This window comes from Macrobrachium nipponense, chromosome 12, assembly GCF_015104395.2.
Source record: "Macrobrachium nipponense isolate FS-2020 chromosome 12, ASM1510439v2, whole genome shotgun sequence".
In the NCBI taxonomy this organism is placed as follows: Eukaryota; Metazoa; Arthropoda; class Malacostraca; order Decapoda; family Palaemonidae; genus Macrobrachium; species Macrobrachium nipponense.
This window is the reverse complement of record NC_087205.1, coordinates 8,531,295-8,548,689: the sequence shown is the minus strand read 5'-3', so window position 1 is coordinate 8,548,689 and position 17,395 is coordinate 8,531,295. Positions and strand designations below refer to the sequence as shown.

The window sequence follows — 17,395 nt, the reverse complement described above, 5'->3', positions numbered from 1 at the left end:
TCTACCTCACATTACTTTCTGACTATCTTTCAGCTCTAGTGGGCAACCTACCTCACTCATGTCTGCTATAGCAACATTCAAAATCAAGGCAGTCTACTTATTTTGAAGAAATTACCGTATATATTCTCAGAGTATTCGACAGGAGAACATCAAGAAAGCAATGCAGTTATTTAATTTTTCAGCTGATCCTCGGTAAGATTCGTCCCCAAGAATTCGTTCAGCTTCCTAAGCTCAGCCATGATGTCCGCTTTCATGTCCTCGTAGAACATGATGTGCAAGTTGGGATGGTCCCTCCTTTTCCAAGTCTCGTTGATGTGATGCCAGTGACTTCCGTGGACTGCTCTCCCACTTAAAAATGTCTCCGCTACAAACTGAAGACTGGCACCTCCAAACTTGTTGTAGTAAATGATCGAGAAAAACAAATTGTCCTTTGGGTGACGAATCACAGAAACGACCTGTTTTGGAAAACCTGTTTGAGCTTCTAATTTAGAAAAGGAAGGAGGAGAAAAGTAATAGACACGCAAGTTTCTGATGTGATCAACTAAGGACAAATTTTCAGATAAGTTATCTTTCCCTTTTATCGAATTTTAATCCCTTTTGCCGAATTTCAAAGTTTACCCTCTTCACATTTGTATCCTGCCTTCAGAATGTAAATTATTCTCAACAAAAAGCATGTTAATTAACACTGACAGGTCTGTGGACACACAAAAACATTATATATATATATATACTATATATATATATATATATATATATATATATATATATTAAAACAGGAGTTCCAACAGGGCAACAACTCACACGATTAGTTTCATGCCCCAAGACATAGGCACACCATCTGTCTAGAATTGAAAAAAAAATTTAGTACAAAAATATCAAACTAAATCAAAACAATAAAAAACAAATATAAATTCACAGAAAAGTAGAGCTTTTTGATGAGAACCTAACTAATGAACACTAAAAGACTAGGTTAAAGGGGAACAGGGCAGAGTGGCTAAAAAGGGATGACCGACCCATCTGCACTCCGTGATGGGATGGTTGGTTGGGTTGTTGAGGTAGGGATGGAAAAATGTGTTTTATCATAGGAATCTAACACTTTGAGGCATGTGTTCGAATACTCGAAAGTTCGGGGTTCGATATGCTATATCCCGTACACCCTAACTAGCTGAGTCCCATGTGACCATAATAACGGACTTGCAAAAATCTCCTGGTTGAGCCAATATAAGTACTAAGGCTTCTTGGGTATTCATATCTATAGATTACATTGGATAATATAAAATCTTGCAGCTTATACTTATCTCTTCCATTATCAGGAATCGCTGCAAGATTTTATGTTATCCAATGTAATCTATAAATATGAATGCCCAAGAGCCTTGGTACTTATATTGGCTCACCACGGATGTTGTTGCAAGTCTGTTATTATAGTCACGTGGGATTCAACTATAGGACGGGATCTAGGATGTCGAATTCTGAACTCTTGAGTATTTGTACACATGCCTCAAGGTGTAAGATTCCTATTGAAAATACACATTTTTCTATCCTTACCTTAACAACCCAAGCATCCTTTCTAATAACACTTGAGTCATTTCACATTAAATACCTATCACCTAATTTAAACAATCACGACTCTACCACTCCCCTTATATATATATAATATATATATATATTTATATATATGCATATGTATATATATATATATAATTATATATATATACTATATATATATATATATATATATACACACACACAGTCGACGCCGCCGTATTCGCGTACTTGAGATTCACGGACTTGCCTATTCACTGATTTCTCCGTGGAAATTCGCCAATTCGCGGCATTTTTAATTGAGAAATATTCACAAATTACTGAATTTCCATACCATTTTCATGACTAAATGCACTTTTTGTGATAAAACTATTATAACATTCTATAATATTCAGTTATAAGCATTTTTATAAGGTTTTTCCTGTGTTTGAACTCTCAAAATAGGTGGATTTTAGCTACTTTTAACATGAACTTAATACCCGGCATGCGACTATGATAGGATATATATTATATATATATAATATATATATATATATATATATATATATATACATATAATATATATTATAGATACACAAATGATTGGCGGGCAGAAATTTTATTACATTCCAAACAGGGGGTTCCAGGGGTTGCCAAGCAGTATAATATCTCACATGATAGTTTATTGAGACGTTTCGTGCCCCAAGACATTGGCACATCATCAGTCTGGAAGTAAAAATATTTCTATTATAAAAAACATTAACATAGATTAAAACTATAAAATACAAATATAAATTCACAGAAAAGTAGAACTCTTTAACAAGAGGCTAACTTACAAATACTAAAAGACTACCTAATCAGCTCAAAAGATAATAACAGAATGACTAGAAACGTCAGGACCGACCAAACTACAATTCAGGACAACATAAGGGGAGTGGTAGAGTCGTGATTTTTTAAATTAGGTTATAGGTATTTAATGGGAAATGACTCAAGCGTTATTAGAAAGGATGCTTGGGTTGTTAAGGTAAGGATAGAAAAATGCGTATTTTCAATAGGATTCTTACACCTTGAGGCATGTGTACAAATACTCAAGAGTTCAGGATTCGACATCCTAGATATATATATATATATATATATATATATATATATATATATTATATATATACATATATGTATATGTATATATCTATATATATATATTTATGTATATATGTATATATCATATATATGTATATATATCATATATATGTATATACATATATATATATATATATACTATATATATATATATATATAGATATCTATTATAATATATATATATATATATATATATATATATATATATATATATATACATATATATATATATATATATATATATATAATATATAATATTTATATATACATATATATATTATTATATATTGCTACTGTCAAAATGCATATATCCCCTCTTTGACTGTATAAAATATTATGTATAAGATTGTGCAACATTTTTTCAGATTCCTAGCTAGCTTAGAGATAGAATGTTTTAAATGTGTGTTCAGATTTCGCATAACATAATACATAAAAAGAATATATAATGTAGAATGTAGAAAGAGAGAGAATATCTTTGTCCGTTCAAAGCTAGAGTTGTTTTTCAAAATCTGTCAACACGTTTGATAAGAGAGCTCGAGTCTTCATTGTGTTTTGGGATTCTGTCATCATGTATGATAAGGGACTTCTGTCTCGGTCGATCAAGTAGAGTACGTGTCTTTTTTTAACAGACTGGTCTCATACGTGTATGTCTTTGCCGAGTGCCACGTGCAGATTACACATTTTGTATGTAAAGTTGCGTAAGATTTTGAAGCTCCTAGAAAGAATTATTGCCCAAAAAGTTTTGTGTCATCTCCCCTGTCCAGTTTCAGTAAAGGAGAAGTTTTTCATTTGGGCATAGATTCTCAAAGCGATCACATCTCCCTCTCTCTCTCTCTCTCCCTCTCTCTCCATCGCATAGCACTTTTGATTTTAAAGTAATGTAACGATTTCGTACTTATTGAATGGTCACTCGTAACTTGAGAATTTCGGATTTGATGTTTCTTAGAGTTTATTTAGTGTTATTTAGTGTTTTTTGTGAAATCTGAACAAACATTGTTGTTGTAACGGCGCCTGGTTTTGTGAAAGTGTGAAACAAGCTGCAGTAAAGAAAGAAAGAAGTTGGTATACCAGGGTATAAATTGTGTTATTTTTTTTATTAGTGGCAACTAATAACTGATAGGAACAGAGGTTTGGTAAGAACTAATAACTAGTAACTGATAGGAACAGTGGTTAGGTAAAAACTAATAACTGATGGTTACATAGGTTTGGTAAAAACTGATAACTAATGGTTACAATGTTTTGAGTGAAAAGATTTACACTTTTACACATTGCAAATTTTTGTGTTTTGTGTTTATTCGTTTGAAGTGATTTTTATGTTTTGTGCATTTGTCCATTTTCTTATTGAAGTATGCCTTTTTATTTTATATTCTGTGTGATTAATACTTTGAAATTTTGGTATTGTCCATATTTTTCTGTATTTTCATTTGCATTCACAATTTAATTGACTTAGTTATTTTTATTAATTAATCATTGCACATTTAATTAAATTTAACACTTGTGAAATAATTTGCATTTACTTAGAATTCTTTTCAAGTTTTATTATTGTTTAGCACTTGTGAATTAATTTCCAAATTTCAATTATTGCCTAACACTTTTGAATTTTGATTGAATTAATTTTCTTGAATTTTGTGATAAATTAATTTTGATTTAATTTTACTTAACTGATTCAAGAATTAATTAAACTTTACTTTGTTTTCAAGTAAGAGTAATTTTCTCTGATATTGTGAATTTCACTTATAAATTTTGAGTTTAATAATAAATTTTTGTATTTAAAATTTTTATAAGTGTTTTTATTTCTAACCAGTATATTTGCATTTGATTATATTGATGTTAGGTAGAAACATAGAGTGGTGATTGATCTGTTTTACTTCATTAACTTGAAGTGACTTAGAACCAGGGAAGTACTTAGACTTCTGAAATCAGAAAAATACTTAAACTTTTAAAGTTGTTGATGGAGTGATGCCCTTTGATTAATTTGACTACTTACAAGATTACCTCACACCTGTTTTGATGAACTTAGTCTGATTTTCTGCAATACTGGTAAGTTGTTAAGGGATCACTGTTGCCTTTAGAGTATTCAGTCGTTTAGTACCTGTGATGAGGGTTAAGGTGTCATGCTTTTGTGAGGTAACAATAAATGAATGGTAAGTGTAGTAACCAGATACTTGGCACTTCGTCACAATATATATATATATATATATATACATATATATGTATATTATATACATATATTTCCTCCACTTCCATATTAACCCTTATTTGGATGGGCATGATCATATGAGGATCTATAACAAGTTTTGAGCAATGGGCGGGCTAACTCATATGAGTATTAACATTCCGCGCCATACGATCTGGATGAATTTAGCGGGAACGATGTTCATGTCACTTCAATGGTCCATGAATATTTGACTTCTGGCTACTGTAGTAGCTCAGCACAGGACAGAGGGAGATCAATGTGCTTGAGACTTGATGAAGGAATAATGTTCTGCTCCTCTCTATCCCCTAATGGCTTTTTATTCATTTGCTCATAAATAGACCCAGGGATTGTTGTCCGTTTTAGTGCTCATCTCTTATGATAGAACTGTAATTTTGCAAAATGCAAAGAAATATGAGGCAAAAATGTATACCTCACAAAAAGTATCTGCAGCTCCCCCATCTCAGTCAATCTTATAGATATTTTATAATAAATATACTGTCCTCAGAATCTGTTACTGATTTTAGTTTTTATCCGTTATGATATTATGTAAGCTGTATATAATTATAATTTTACAAAATAAAATAAAATAAATTATTAGAAAAAACATGTATAACTTGGTCAAATTAACATAATTTTACAAGTATCTTAGAAAAGAGGCCCTAAACAGGGTTGTAAATATTCACTTTCATCTTCCCGTGGAAGGTCAGAAAAAAAATGTTTGAATTTCTTTTTGACAGCATGTGAATTTGCATATCTTCCTCTTGCCATTCATGTGTTTTTTTTTCTTAAATTGGCCAACCGTGAAGTTTGCCCTTCCTGAGGGATGTGCTTGATATATACTAAGCCCTTCCTGTAAGGGTTAATATTCAATAAACCGTGTGGGTAAGCGCCATAATATGCACGATTACCAGTATCTGCACCCGTGCAGTTGCGACCGCAGTTTCCGCCTTGTGTGAACAAGGCCTAAATGGGAAAGAAATGTAAGAAGATATTTCGTTCAGGTATCATAGGCTAGTGAACAGATTAATGATAAAATTTGAAGAACAAGAAACGAAAAAACTGGTCCTTACTTTTAAAAATCCTTTCCTTTTAAGAATCCTATGCACAGTCCTAAATCTCTGTTGTGATACTTGAATATTATGGAAAACCAAAACTTTAGACGTTCCGTTGTGCCACAATAAAAGCCAAGACAAGAAAAGGCAATAAGTCAATGGTCTTATACAGGTAGGACACTTGACCATTGCCATCAGCTTACAAGCTTATTTAATTCTTGAACCTCTTTCGTTTTTTATACAAGGAAAATCATATTATTATTTACTAACTTTACACTTATCAAGAACGTCAGGATTCTGGAGATCAAAAGGCAGATGACTCCATATTATGCGCCGTCCTTTTTCCAGGGCTGCCAACTGTAGGACTACTCCATCTTCTTCCTTTGCATCTGGACACAACTTTTTCAGCTTCTCCCTGTGGTCTTGATCTTTGAAAGTTTGTATAAAATCCTGGAATGTGGAGAACAACAAAGTATATTCTTTGAATTGAAGACTACATACAAAGCTATAGACAGTTACTCGAGGGAGGCTAAAAGATCATTGTATACTATACACTGTGTAAGGCCAGGCATTCACGATCAGGTTTACCTGTCAGTTCATCGAAACTGACGTTAAGACTTACGTGTAGATGGCAGTTTGTGGGAGGAGTCAGTCCACTCGCCAGAATGGATGAGCTGATGGAATTAAGCAAAGATCTTCTGACCTGCCGACAGGTGATCGCACGCGTGGCGTGTAAGCAACGATATTATGATAATGACAGTTCACCGCTGGATTTCGCCTTGGAAGGATCTCAGCTGCTCGGACCAGAATATGAATAAACTAGGCCTAATTCATTTCATTGTTAGACCTAGTGGCGCAATCTGTAGACCATTGTGAGTCCAAACCTTATAAAAAAAAAAACTTGCTAGTGATAGACAATTTGGTATAGGCCTAGGCCAGCGTCCTGCCTTTTTATGAAAGGCGTTATTAGTGAAAGAAGGCTTCCCAATCCATTTCATGAATAACTGAACCAACCCCCAGTTCTGATTTAACCTTAATCTTTAGTATTTTATGAGAATAGACATCTCTCTTTAATACGCAATATTTAGACCATACCCTGTTAAGCCTTTTTGCTTTTTTCCCATTTTTAAGTGAATTGCCGCAGCAGCTAGTCTATGTAGCTCCACCTCCTCATCAGCCAGTGGTTTCCATCGCTGCCATATAGTGTGCCACGACGAAGGCTAGGTCATATTAGAGGGCCATGACCTCGAGGTGACTGTCTGACTGACAGTTCTTGGACGCTCATCCATCGGACGGTCGTGGGTGAACTGACAGGTAAACCTGATCGTGAATACCTGGCTTAGCTGCAAAAAGACAGGAAATGAGGAATGCACAGTATAACAGAGAGAGAGAGAAAGCGCGCTGTTTAAACTCACATTATCAACATAGAAAACTCTGTTATTGAGACTCTCTGTCTTTGCTCTCTCCAATTCCTCCATGTGCGTCATGGCCCAGATGATTCCGGCTGTCCAAACTGTCCCACTTTTGGGAAAAGTGAACAAGCAGACATCGTCTCTCCTGTAGTCGAAGTTGTAGATGATATTGGCAAACCTTTTGTATCTGTAAATAGATATAGGTTATTAAAGCAATGGGTTAATGTGGCTTTTCTTAGCAAAATTCACTTCAGGGTGTGGCGTCCCTGTCTACATGTTTAATAAAAGTAATATTATAATTCATTCTAACTATGATAGTGTGATGATGAGAAGGTGGAGAGAGAAAGGAGTTTTGTATGGTTGTTTTCAAGTCACAACCTGCAAGTTCGAAACCTAAGCAAAACGTAAACACAACAGAAGACGACGTAACCAGGTCACATTGCTATCTGCAGTCAGTTAACCGAACAACAGAATAATATTAATATTAACAGTAATAGTGTCTGTGAATACACCAGCCGCCAGCACGGGTTTGGCATTGTCGCTGCCTTAGACCTTATAGCACTTGTTTTGAATGTATTCAGACAATCATTTTTTGTAATAAACCTTGGAGAAAGTAATATTGCAAGGCAGCAGTTTCCACAGTTATTGGCAGTGGGGCTACCCTTTGGCTAACAAAGTAAGACTGCGAGGCAGCAGGTTCCACAGTTATTGGTGGTGGGCCTAGCCTTTTGCTAACAAAGTAAGACTGCAAGGCAGCAGTTTCCACAGTTGTTGGCGGTGGGCCTAGCCTTTTGCAAACAAAGTAAGACTGCGAGGCAGCAGTTTCCACAGTTATTGGCGGTGGGCCTAGCCTTTTGCTAACAAAGTAAGACTGCGAGGCAGCAGTTTCCACAATTATTGGCGGTGGGCCTAGCCTTTTATAACAAAGTAAGACTGCGAGGCAGTAGTTTCCACAGTTATTGGCGGTGGGCCTAGCCTTTTATAACAAAGTAAGACTGCGAGGCAGCAGTTTCCACAGTTACTGGCGTTGGGCCTAGCCTTTTGCTAACAAAATAAGACTGCGAGGCAGCAGTTTTCATGTTTCTTGGCGGTGGGCCTAGCCTTTGCTAACAAAGTAAGACTGCGAGGCACCAGTTTCCACAGTATTGGCGGTGGGCCTAGCCTATTATAACAAAGTAAGACTGCGAGGCAGCAGTTTCCACAGTTACTGGCGTTGGGCCTAGCCTTTTGCTAACAAAATAAGACTGCGAGGCAGCAGTTTTCACTGTTATTGGCGGTGGGCCTAGCCTTTGCTAACAAAGTAAGACTGCGAGGCAGCAGTTTCCGCAGTTATTGGCGGTGGGCCTAGCCTTTTATAACAAAGTAAGACTGCGAGGCAGCCGTTTCCACAGTTACTGGCGTTGGGCCTAGCCTTTTGCTAACAAAGTAAGACTGCGAGGCAACAGTTTTCACTGTTATTGGCGGTGGGCCTAGCCTTTGCTAACAAAGTAAGACTGCGAGGCAGCAGTTTCCACAGTTATTGGCGGTGGGCCTAGCCTCTTATAACAAAGTAAGACTGCGAGCAGCAGTTTCCACAGTTATTGGGGCGGTGGGCCTAGCCTTTCACTAACAAAGTAAGACTGAGAGGGCAGCAGTTTCCCACAGTTATTGGAGGTGGGCCTAGGCCTTTTGCGAACAAAGTAAGGATGCGAGGCAGCAGTTTCCACAGTTATTGGCGGTGGGCCTAGCCTTTTCCTAACAAAAGTAAAGGAATGAGAGGCAGCAGTTTCCACAGTTAATTTTCCGGTGGGCCTAGCTTTTATAACAAGTAAGACTGCGAGGCAGCAGTTTCCCCAACAGTTATTGGCGGTGGGCTAGCCTTCTTTAAAAGTAGACCTGCGAGGCAAGCAGTTCACGTTATTGGCGGTGGGGCCTAGCTCTATAACAAATAAGACTGGCGGAGGCCGCAGTTTTCCACAGTTATTTGGCGGTGGGCCTAGCCTTTTACTAACAGTAAGACTGCGAGGCAGCAGTTTCCCCAGTTGGGCGGTGGGGCCTACTTTTAGTTATGGCGGGGGGCAAAAAAATAGCTTACATTATAACAAAGTAAGACTGCGAAGGCAGCAGTTTCCACAGTTATTTGGCTGGTGGGCCTAGCCCTTTTCCCTTATAACAAAGTAAGACTGCGAGGCAGCAGTTTCCACAGTTATTGGCGGTGGGCCTAGCCTTTACTAACAAAGTAAAGACTGCGAGCAGCAGTTTCCACAGTTTATTGGCGGTGGGCCTAGCCTTTTCCTAACCAAAATTAATTGACCGCGAGGCAGGCCATTCCAGTTATTGGCGGTGGGCCTAGCCTTTTATAACAAAGAAAGCCTGCGAGGCAAGCATTTTCCACAGTTAATTGTTGGTGCCTGCCTTTTTATAACAAAGTAAGACGGCGAGGCAGCGTTTCCATAGTTATTGGCGGTGGGCCTAGCCTCTTATAAACAAAGTAAGACTGCGAGGCAGCAGTTTCCTGCAGTTATTGGCGGTGGGCCTAGCCTCTTATAACAAAGTAAGATGCGAGGCAGCAGTTTCCACAGTATTGGTGGTGGGCCTAGACTTTTAATAACAAAGTAAGACTGCGAGGCAGCAGTTTCCACAGTTATTGGCGGTGTGCCTAGCCTTTTGCTAACAAAGTAAGACAGCCAGGCAGCAGTTTCCGCAGTTATTGGTGGTGGGCGTAGCCTTTTGTTAATTAACAAAGTAAGACTGCGAGGCAGCAGTTTCCGCAGTTATTGGCAGTGGGCCTAGCCTTTTGCTAACAAAGTAAGACTGCGAGGCAGCAGTTTCCACAGTTATTGGCGGTGGGCCTAGCTTTTGCTGAACAAATTAAGACTGCGAGGCAGCAGTTTCCACAGTTACTGGCGGTGGGCCTAGCCTCTTATAACAAAGTAAGACTGCGAGGCAGCAGTTTCCACAGTTATTGGCGGTGGGCCTAGCCTTTTATAACAAAGTAAGACTGCGAGGCAGTAGTTTCCACAGTTATTGGCGGTGGCCCTAGCCTTTTGCTAACAAAGTAAGACTGCGAGGCAGCAGTTTCCACAGTTATTGGCGGTGCCTAGCCTTTTTAGTAACAAAGTAATACTGTGAGGCAGCAGTTTCCACAGTTATTGGCGGTGGGCCTAGCCTTTTGCTAACAAATTAAGACTGCGAAGCAGCAGTTTCCACAGTTATTGGCGGTGGGCCTAGCCTTTTAGTAACAAAGTAAGACTGTGAGGCAGCAGTTTCCACAGTTATTGGCGGTGGGCCTAGCCTTTTAGTAACAAATTAAGACTGCGAGGCAGCAGTTTCCACAGTTATTGGCGGTGGGCCTAGCCTCTTATAACAAAGTAAGACTGCGAGGCAGCAGTTTCCACAGATATTGGCGGTGGGCCTAGCCTTTTGCTAACAAAGTAAGACTGTGAGGCAGCAGTTTCCGCAGTTATTGGCGGTGGGCCTAGCCTTTTATAACAAAGTAAGACTGCGAGGCAGCAGTTTCCACAGATATTGGCGGTGGGCCTAGCCTTTTGCTAACAAAGTAAGACTGTGAGGCAACAGTTTCCGCAGTTATTGGCGGTGGGCCTAGCCTTTTATAACAATGTAAGACTGCGAGGCAGCAGTTTCCACAGATATTTGGCGGTGGGCCTAGCCTTTTGCTAACAAAGTAAGACTGTGAGGCAGCAGTTTCCGCAGTTATTGGCGGTGGGCCTAGCCTTTTAGTAACAAAGTAAGACTGTGAGGCAGCAGTTTCCACAGTTATTGGCAGTGGGCGTAGCCTTTTACTAACAAAGTAAGACTGCGAGGCAGCAGTTTCCACAGTTATTGGCGGTGGGCCTAGCCTTTTATAACAAAGTAAGACTGCGAGGCAGCAGTTTCCACAGTTATTGGCAGTTTGCCTAGCCTTTTGCTAACAAAGTAAGACTGCGAGGCAGCAGTTTCCACAGTTATTGGCGGTGGGCCTAGCCTTTCACTAACAAAGTAAGACTGCGAGGCAGCAGTTTCCACAGTTATTGGCGGTGGGCCTAGCCTTTTGCTAACAAAGTAAGACTGTGAGGCAGCAGTTTCCACAGTTATTGGCGGTGGGCCTAGCCTTTTGTTAACAAAGTAAGACTGCGAGGCAGCAGTTTCCGCAGTTATTGGCGGTGGGCCTAGCCTTTTGCTAACAAAGTAAGACTGCGAGGCAGCAGTTTCCACAGTTATTGGCGGTGGGCCTAGCCTTTTGCTAACAAAGTAAGACTGTGAGGCAGCAGTTTCCACAGTTATTGGCAGTGGGCCTAGCCTTTTACTAACAAAGTAAGACTGTGAGGCAGCAGTGTCCACAGTCATTGGCGGTGGGCCTAGCCTTTTGCTAACAAAGTAAGACTGCCAGGCAGCAGTTTCCACAGTTATTGGCTGTGGGCCTAGCCTTTTGCTAACAAAGTAAGACTGTGAGGCAGCAGTTTCCACAGTTATTGGCAGTGGGCCTAGCCTTTTGCTAACAAAGTAAGACTGCGAGGCAGCAGTTTCCACAGTTATTGGCGGTGGGCCTAGCCTTTTGCTAACAAATTAAGACTGCGAGGCAGCAGTTTCCACTGTTATTGGCGGTGGGTCTAGCCTTTTACTAACAAAGTAAGACTGCGAGGCATCAGTTTCCACAGTTATTGGCGGTGGGCCTAGCCTTTTATAACAAAGTAAGACTGCGATGTAGCAGTGTCCACAGTTATTGGCGGTGGGCCTAGCCTTTCACTAAAAAAGTCAGACTGCAAGGCAGCAGCTGTCCTTTTACAACACGCAAGACCTACTGTGGTAGTATTCTCACACCCCTACCACAGGGTGGATTTGTCTGTCTTAGGTCAATATTCTTATTTTACATCATTAGATCTGTTAAGAGGTTTCCATCCAATTCATCTGGAGAAAAGTAGTACACAATGTACTGCATTTAGCACCTCCTGGAGACATTTTGAGTTTTTAAGGATGCCCTTTGGGTTGCGTTGCGCACCTATCAACTTGGGTGACTTTGTTATCTTTTTACATACACTTGAGAAACATCTTAGGAAGTTGGAACTAGTTTTCCAAAGGTGAAGGCAGTATAACCTAGACGTAAAGTTAGCAAAATGTGATTTCTATAAAGAGGAACTAGTATATTTAGATTCTGTTGTATCAAAGGATGGTATAAAAGTAGTGCATAAGAATTCAGCTATAGAAAAATTTCCTGAGCCCACCTCAGTGAAAGGTGTTCAACGGTTTCTAGGTATGGCTGGTTGTTATTATAGGCGATTTGTATATAATTATTCAGTAATCGCAGGACCTCTGACTGATCTGACAAGAAAAGTAACCGATTTTAAATGGGATGTCCAACAGCAGTCAGCAATTAACACTCAAAGAGAAACTATTGTCCTCACCAATTTTGATTTCCCCCAGATTATAATACACCTTTTTACATGGCTACGGATGCATCTGATTATGGGGCAGGTGGTGTACACCCAAGAGCGCTCCATTCTAGGAAGATGTAACCCGTTTAGAGTAAATATGCTGTTACAGATAAGGAAGCCTCTATTTCTGTTGAAAAACAACTTATGAAAAAACGACAAACAAGATACCATCGATGGTCCAAGTCATTACTACTACTATTAGGAAACAGAAACACTCCATCTAAAATAATGATAAAATATAAAGAAAAAAATAATAAAAACTCTGGCAGAAGCAGACATCCACACCAGAGAACAGTATTCTAGTAAATAGAGTGCAAATGAGCTTAAAACAGGTTGCACGGATTTGAACACTGTGATAAATACACGAGGCCTTACGAACAATACCCAACTTTCGTGCAGCATTTACTGAAACTTTCATTAAAATGAAGCTGGGGCCTATGACATCATTCAACGCTGAAAGATAAATTGATAAAAGAAATGTCTGAAAGGTTAACAGGAGGAAAACCTCGCGGTTTCACTTTGATACAATGATTAGAAGAGGGTGAAAAGTAAGATAGAAGAATGAAAATGGGAACAGAGGTGCAGTAAAAGGAATGAAAGGGGTTGCAGCTAGGGCCCGACGGGATGCTGCAAGGAGCCTTAAGTAATGCCTACAGTGCACCTAGAATAATTAAAGATTAAGACTCGTTCAGCCAAGTTCCATCCACCTTATGGGGAAGATGGGGTGGGATATACGTACGAGATCTGTTCATCAATCAATAGTGTTTTTGCTTCACTGGAGTTTAGTCTCATACCCCACAGACCCAAACCATTCCCTAATCCGGTCTATGTCCTGATCGACGATGAGGGCAGCTTCATTTCTCACAATACTACGATAACGAGGAATTTTGGATTTTGAATTGTTAAATAATTATCTGTAACAGAGGCATAGTGGTTTCAACAGTTCTGCATCGTCACTAGACTCATTCCTGCGACGCCTTCGATAAGCACGGATGTGTGAGGACCAGAGATTAAGACAGGTAGCTGGGTTCTGATAATTTATTTACAGACAAACTGGGTTGACATAGACAGGTGCGGACGGATATGTAGTGCAGTCTCGCACCGCAAACAGAAATGACTCCGAGACGGTAAATTTGTGTTTTCTTACAGACATTCATTTAGATATAATAAAGGGTACAAATAATGGAATTGTATGTGTTATACATCGACGGAAAGGCCGCGGAACGCTCTATCGGATGGAAGTAAGGACAACGCGACTTGATGATTGGTTACAATGAAAATAGGGAAAAAGTGTTGTCCTTACAAATACTCCCCCCCAAGACAATGATTATGGAGTAATTATTGGATGACAAATTACATGACAATTTGGAGGCAGGGGGCGACCCCGTGTCGTTGTGGCACTTGATGTGGGGCGTCCTCGAGTATAGTCCTTCGGTTTTGCTGATCGACAGGATGCCTCCCCTGGCGGTAGCCTGGGGGGTTCTACTGTATGCCGGGCGACCAAGACTGCGAGAGAGAGCTGCATTGTGTGTGGTGGGGACAGGCTGTGGGAATCCCCAGGTGCGGCAGTGGCATCCCGCGGGCATAGCGGAACCACAGGTGAGCAGCGGCGTCAGCAGGTCGAGGAAAACCCACAGGTAGCGGCGTCGGCAGGCAGGGGAGGCCCACAGGCGTGGCAGCGGTGTCGGTAGGCCGAGGAGGACTGCAGGCGGCGGCGTCAGAAGGGTGAGCAGGTTCACAGGTGTAGCATCGACGTCAGGAAGGCCGAGCGAGCCCCAGGAATAACGGCAGCGTCGAGGGTTTGAAGAGGCCCACAGGCAGCGATGTCAGTGGGCCGAGCAGGCCCACGAGTGCGGCCGCGACGTCGGGTGGGTAAAGCAGGTCCCTCGGTGTAGCAACGGCGTCGGCAGGCAGGGGAGGCCCACAGGCAGCGACGTCGGGTGGGTAAAGCACGTCCCTGGCTTATAGCAGCGGTGTCGGCAGGCAGGGGAAGCCCACAGGCAGCGACGTCGGGTGGGTAAAGCACGTCCCTGGCTTATAGCAGCAGTGTCGGCAGGCAGGGGAAGCCCACAGGCAGCGACGTCGGGTGGGTAAAGCACATCCCTGGGTGTAGCAGCGGCGCCGGCAGGCAGGGGATTTCGTCTGGGGACTCGCAGGTGCGGCAATGGGCCGGGGGAAAAACCGAGGAGGCCCGCAGTTGCGGAGGGTCGAGAAGATATCTGGCGTCCCCCGGGTGAGACAAAGGAGGCCGCGACGTCGGATGGTACTGAACCGCCGCCTGAATTTTGTGTTGGGTGACCAGCACCCAGCTACCCGTCATCGAAATAAACGCCAAAACACGCTATGAAGCAGTGCCGTGATTAGTCCGTTAATGGCGTTGGTCGTCCTCGCAGTGGAGTATTCAGAGACCTAAACTGTGGCGCCGTATTGAGTCCGTTAAAGGTTCTCTGAAGGTGAGCGGCCGTATTTAGTCCGTTAAAGGCTGGGCCTAAACCGCTGTGTCACCAACTCCGGGAGGTCACCAGTTGTGAGGACCAGAGATTAAGACAGGTAGCTGGGTTCTGATAATTTATGTACAGACAAACTGGGTTGAATAGACAGGTGCGGACGGATATGTAGTGCAGTCTCGCACCGCAAACAGAAATGACTCCGAGACGGTAAATTTGTGTTTTCTTACAGACATTCATTTAGATATAATAAAGGGTACAAATAATGGAATTGTATGTGTTATACATCGACGGAAAGGCCGCGGAACGCTCTATCGGATGGAAGTAAGGACAACGCGACTTGATGATTGGTTACAATGAAAATAGGGAAAAAGTGTTGTCCTTACAAATACTCCCCCCCAAGACAATGATTATGGAGTAATTATTGGATGACAAATTACATGACAATTTGGAGGCAGGGGGCGACCCCGTGTCGTTGTGGCACTTGATGTGGGGCGTCCTCGAGTATAGTCCTTCGGTTTTGCTGATCGACAGGATGCCTCCCCTGGCGGTAGCCTGGGGGGTTCTACTGTATGCCGGGCGACCAAGACTGCGAGAGAGAGCTGCATTGTGTGTGGTGGGGACGGGCCGTGGGAATCCCCAGGTGCGGCAGTGGCGTCCCGCGGGCATAGCGGAACCACAGGTGAGCAGCGGCGTCAGCAGGTCGAGGAAAACCCACAGGTAGTGCAGTCTCGCACCGCAAACAGAAATGACTCCGAGACGGTAAATTTGTGTTTTCTTACAGACATTAATTTAGATATAATAAAGGGTACAAATAATGGAATTGTATGTGTTATACATCGACGGAAAGGCCGCGGAACGCTCTATCGGATGGAAGTAAGGACAAAGCGACTTGATGATTGGTTACAATGAAAATAGGGAAAAAGTGTTGTCCTTTCAGACGCGCTAATACGTTTATTTTCCTCTACGCAGCCAATGATGAGAGAAAACTACTCGCTATTTAAGTGCAACAGTCAACCAAACACGCATAAGAAAGTAATCCTTTTTTGTTTCGCAAGAAAAACTAAACTGGCATTCTCTTACCTAATCGGCAGGGTTGTTTCGCCTGGTTTAACCAGTAGCACCCTTCCAAAATGGAGGAAATGACCCTGATCTTCGTAGGTGACTGGGATTTCTCTCTGTGTGGTCATGGTTGATCTGAATGGCTCGTTCGGCACTGGAGGAATGATATCGTTTGATTGCCCTCCGAGGAGCGTTTGCATCTTATACAATCCTCGATTGTCTGATAATGACCAAAACTTTTTCTTAGATAGATGAGTAGTGCAGGGATGGGCGGGTTGCTCCCCCTCAATGTTGATTATAAAATTATTAATGAGTTGGCAAAAGATAGACAGTGTTGTTCAAACACACATCTGTTTAGTGTGTGTGCGTGTATATATGTACGTACATATGTATGCAAAAAATTATGAATCGATATATATACGACACACCCAGAAACGCATACATACGCCTATACCAACATAACTATGTGTAACAAAAGAAAAAAGTTTACATTATCTAATGCTTCTAGCTTGTGAAAGTGAAACAACTGATCACTTAGATCTTCAAAAGGTTCCTGATGAATGGAAGGCAATGAAAACTAGAAGGATAAACATTTAATGCCCCATTCTCATTATGAAAATTGTAAACAGACATTTTTCACTAATGAATCCATATTTATTTATCACATTTTTTTCTTTTCCTTTTTCAGATTAATAATTATAATATTTTTCTTTGCATTATAAATTACCCTCGGGGGAAAATCTCGAAGTTGTATAAAAAAATTACGATAAAAAAATTTGGTGTCTGTATTATATTAAATAGTATTTTGCCTGACTTGAAATTATAGTTGTCTACAGTACCTGAATTAGACCAACCCTAGGCTAACATCTGTTATGAATATACAACTGTGGATATATTCTGAGAAGATTCTCGTTATTTTTTCTTCGGAAGTTCCGTCGCTTCAACAATGTAACATTTGTGGGCACAGTTTTCCGTGTCGAAAATGGTGACAATGGTTGCAGATCCACAATAATATACCATGTGAGTATATGGTCTTTAATGGATATTAAAAGCTTTCGAACCTTTTACTAGGTTCATCTTCAGTCATTAAAGACCATATACATACTCACATGCTATATTATTGTGGACCTACAGCCATTGTAACTTTTTTTTATGA

At 40.9% G+C, this 17,395-nt stretch overlaps 1 protein-coding gene across 2 annotated transcripts in view; it reads right to left on the bottom strand.

The window, feature by feature from the left end:
• LOC135224336 (luciferin sulfotransferase-like) overlaps positions 1–16,418 on the bottom strand; it is a 19,107-nt gene extending 2,689 nt beyond the window's left edge. The window contains exons 1-4 of one of the 2 annotated variants that reach the window (XM_064263239.1): positions 16,261–16,418; positions 7,323–7,506; positions 6,178–6,357; positions 116–455 (exon numbers count right to left, since the gene is read on the bottom strand). In XM_064263239.1, coding sequence (XP_064119309.1) covers positions 171–455; positions 6,178–6,357; positions 7,323–7,506; positions 16,261–16,367 — 756 coding nt within the window. In that variant the 5' untranslated portion in view covers positions 16,368–16,418 and the 3' untranslated portion in view covers positions 116–170. The remainder of the gene's footprint in view (positions 1–115; positions 456–6,177; positions 6,358–7,322; positions 7,507–16,260) is intronic. The other variant, XM_064263240.1, reaches the window with a different exon arrangement.
• Between the last annotated feature and the right edge of the window lie 977 nt (positions 16,419–17,395).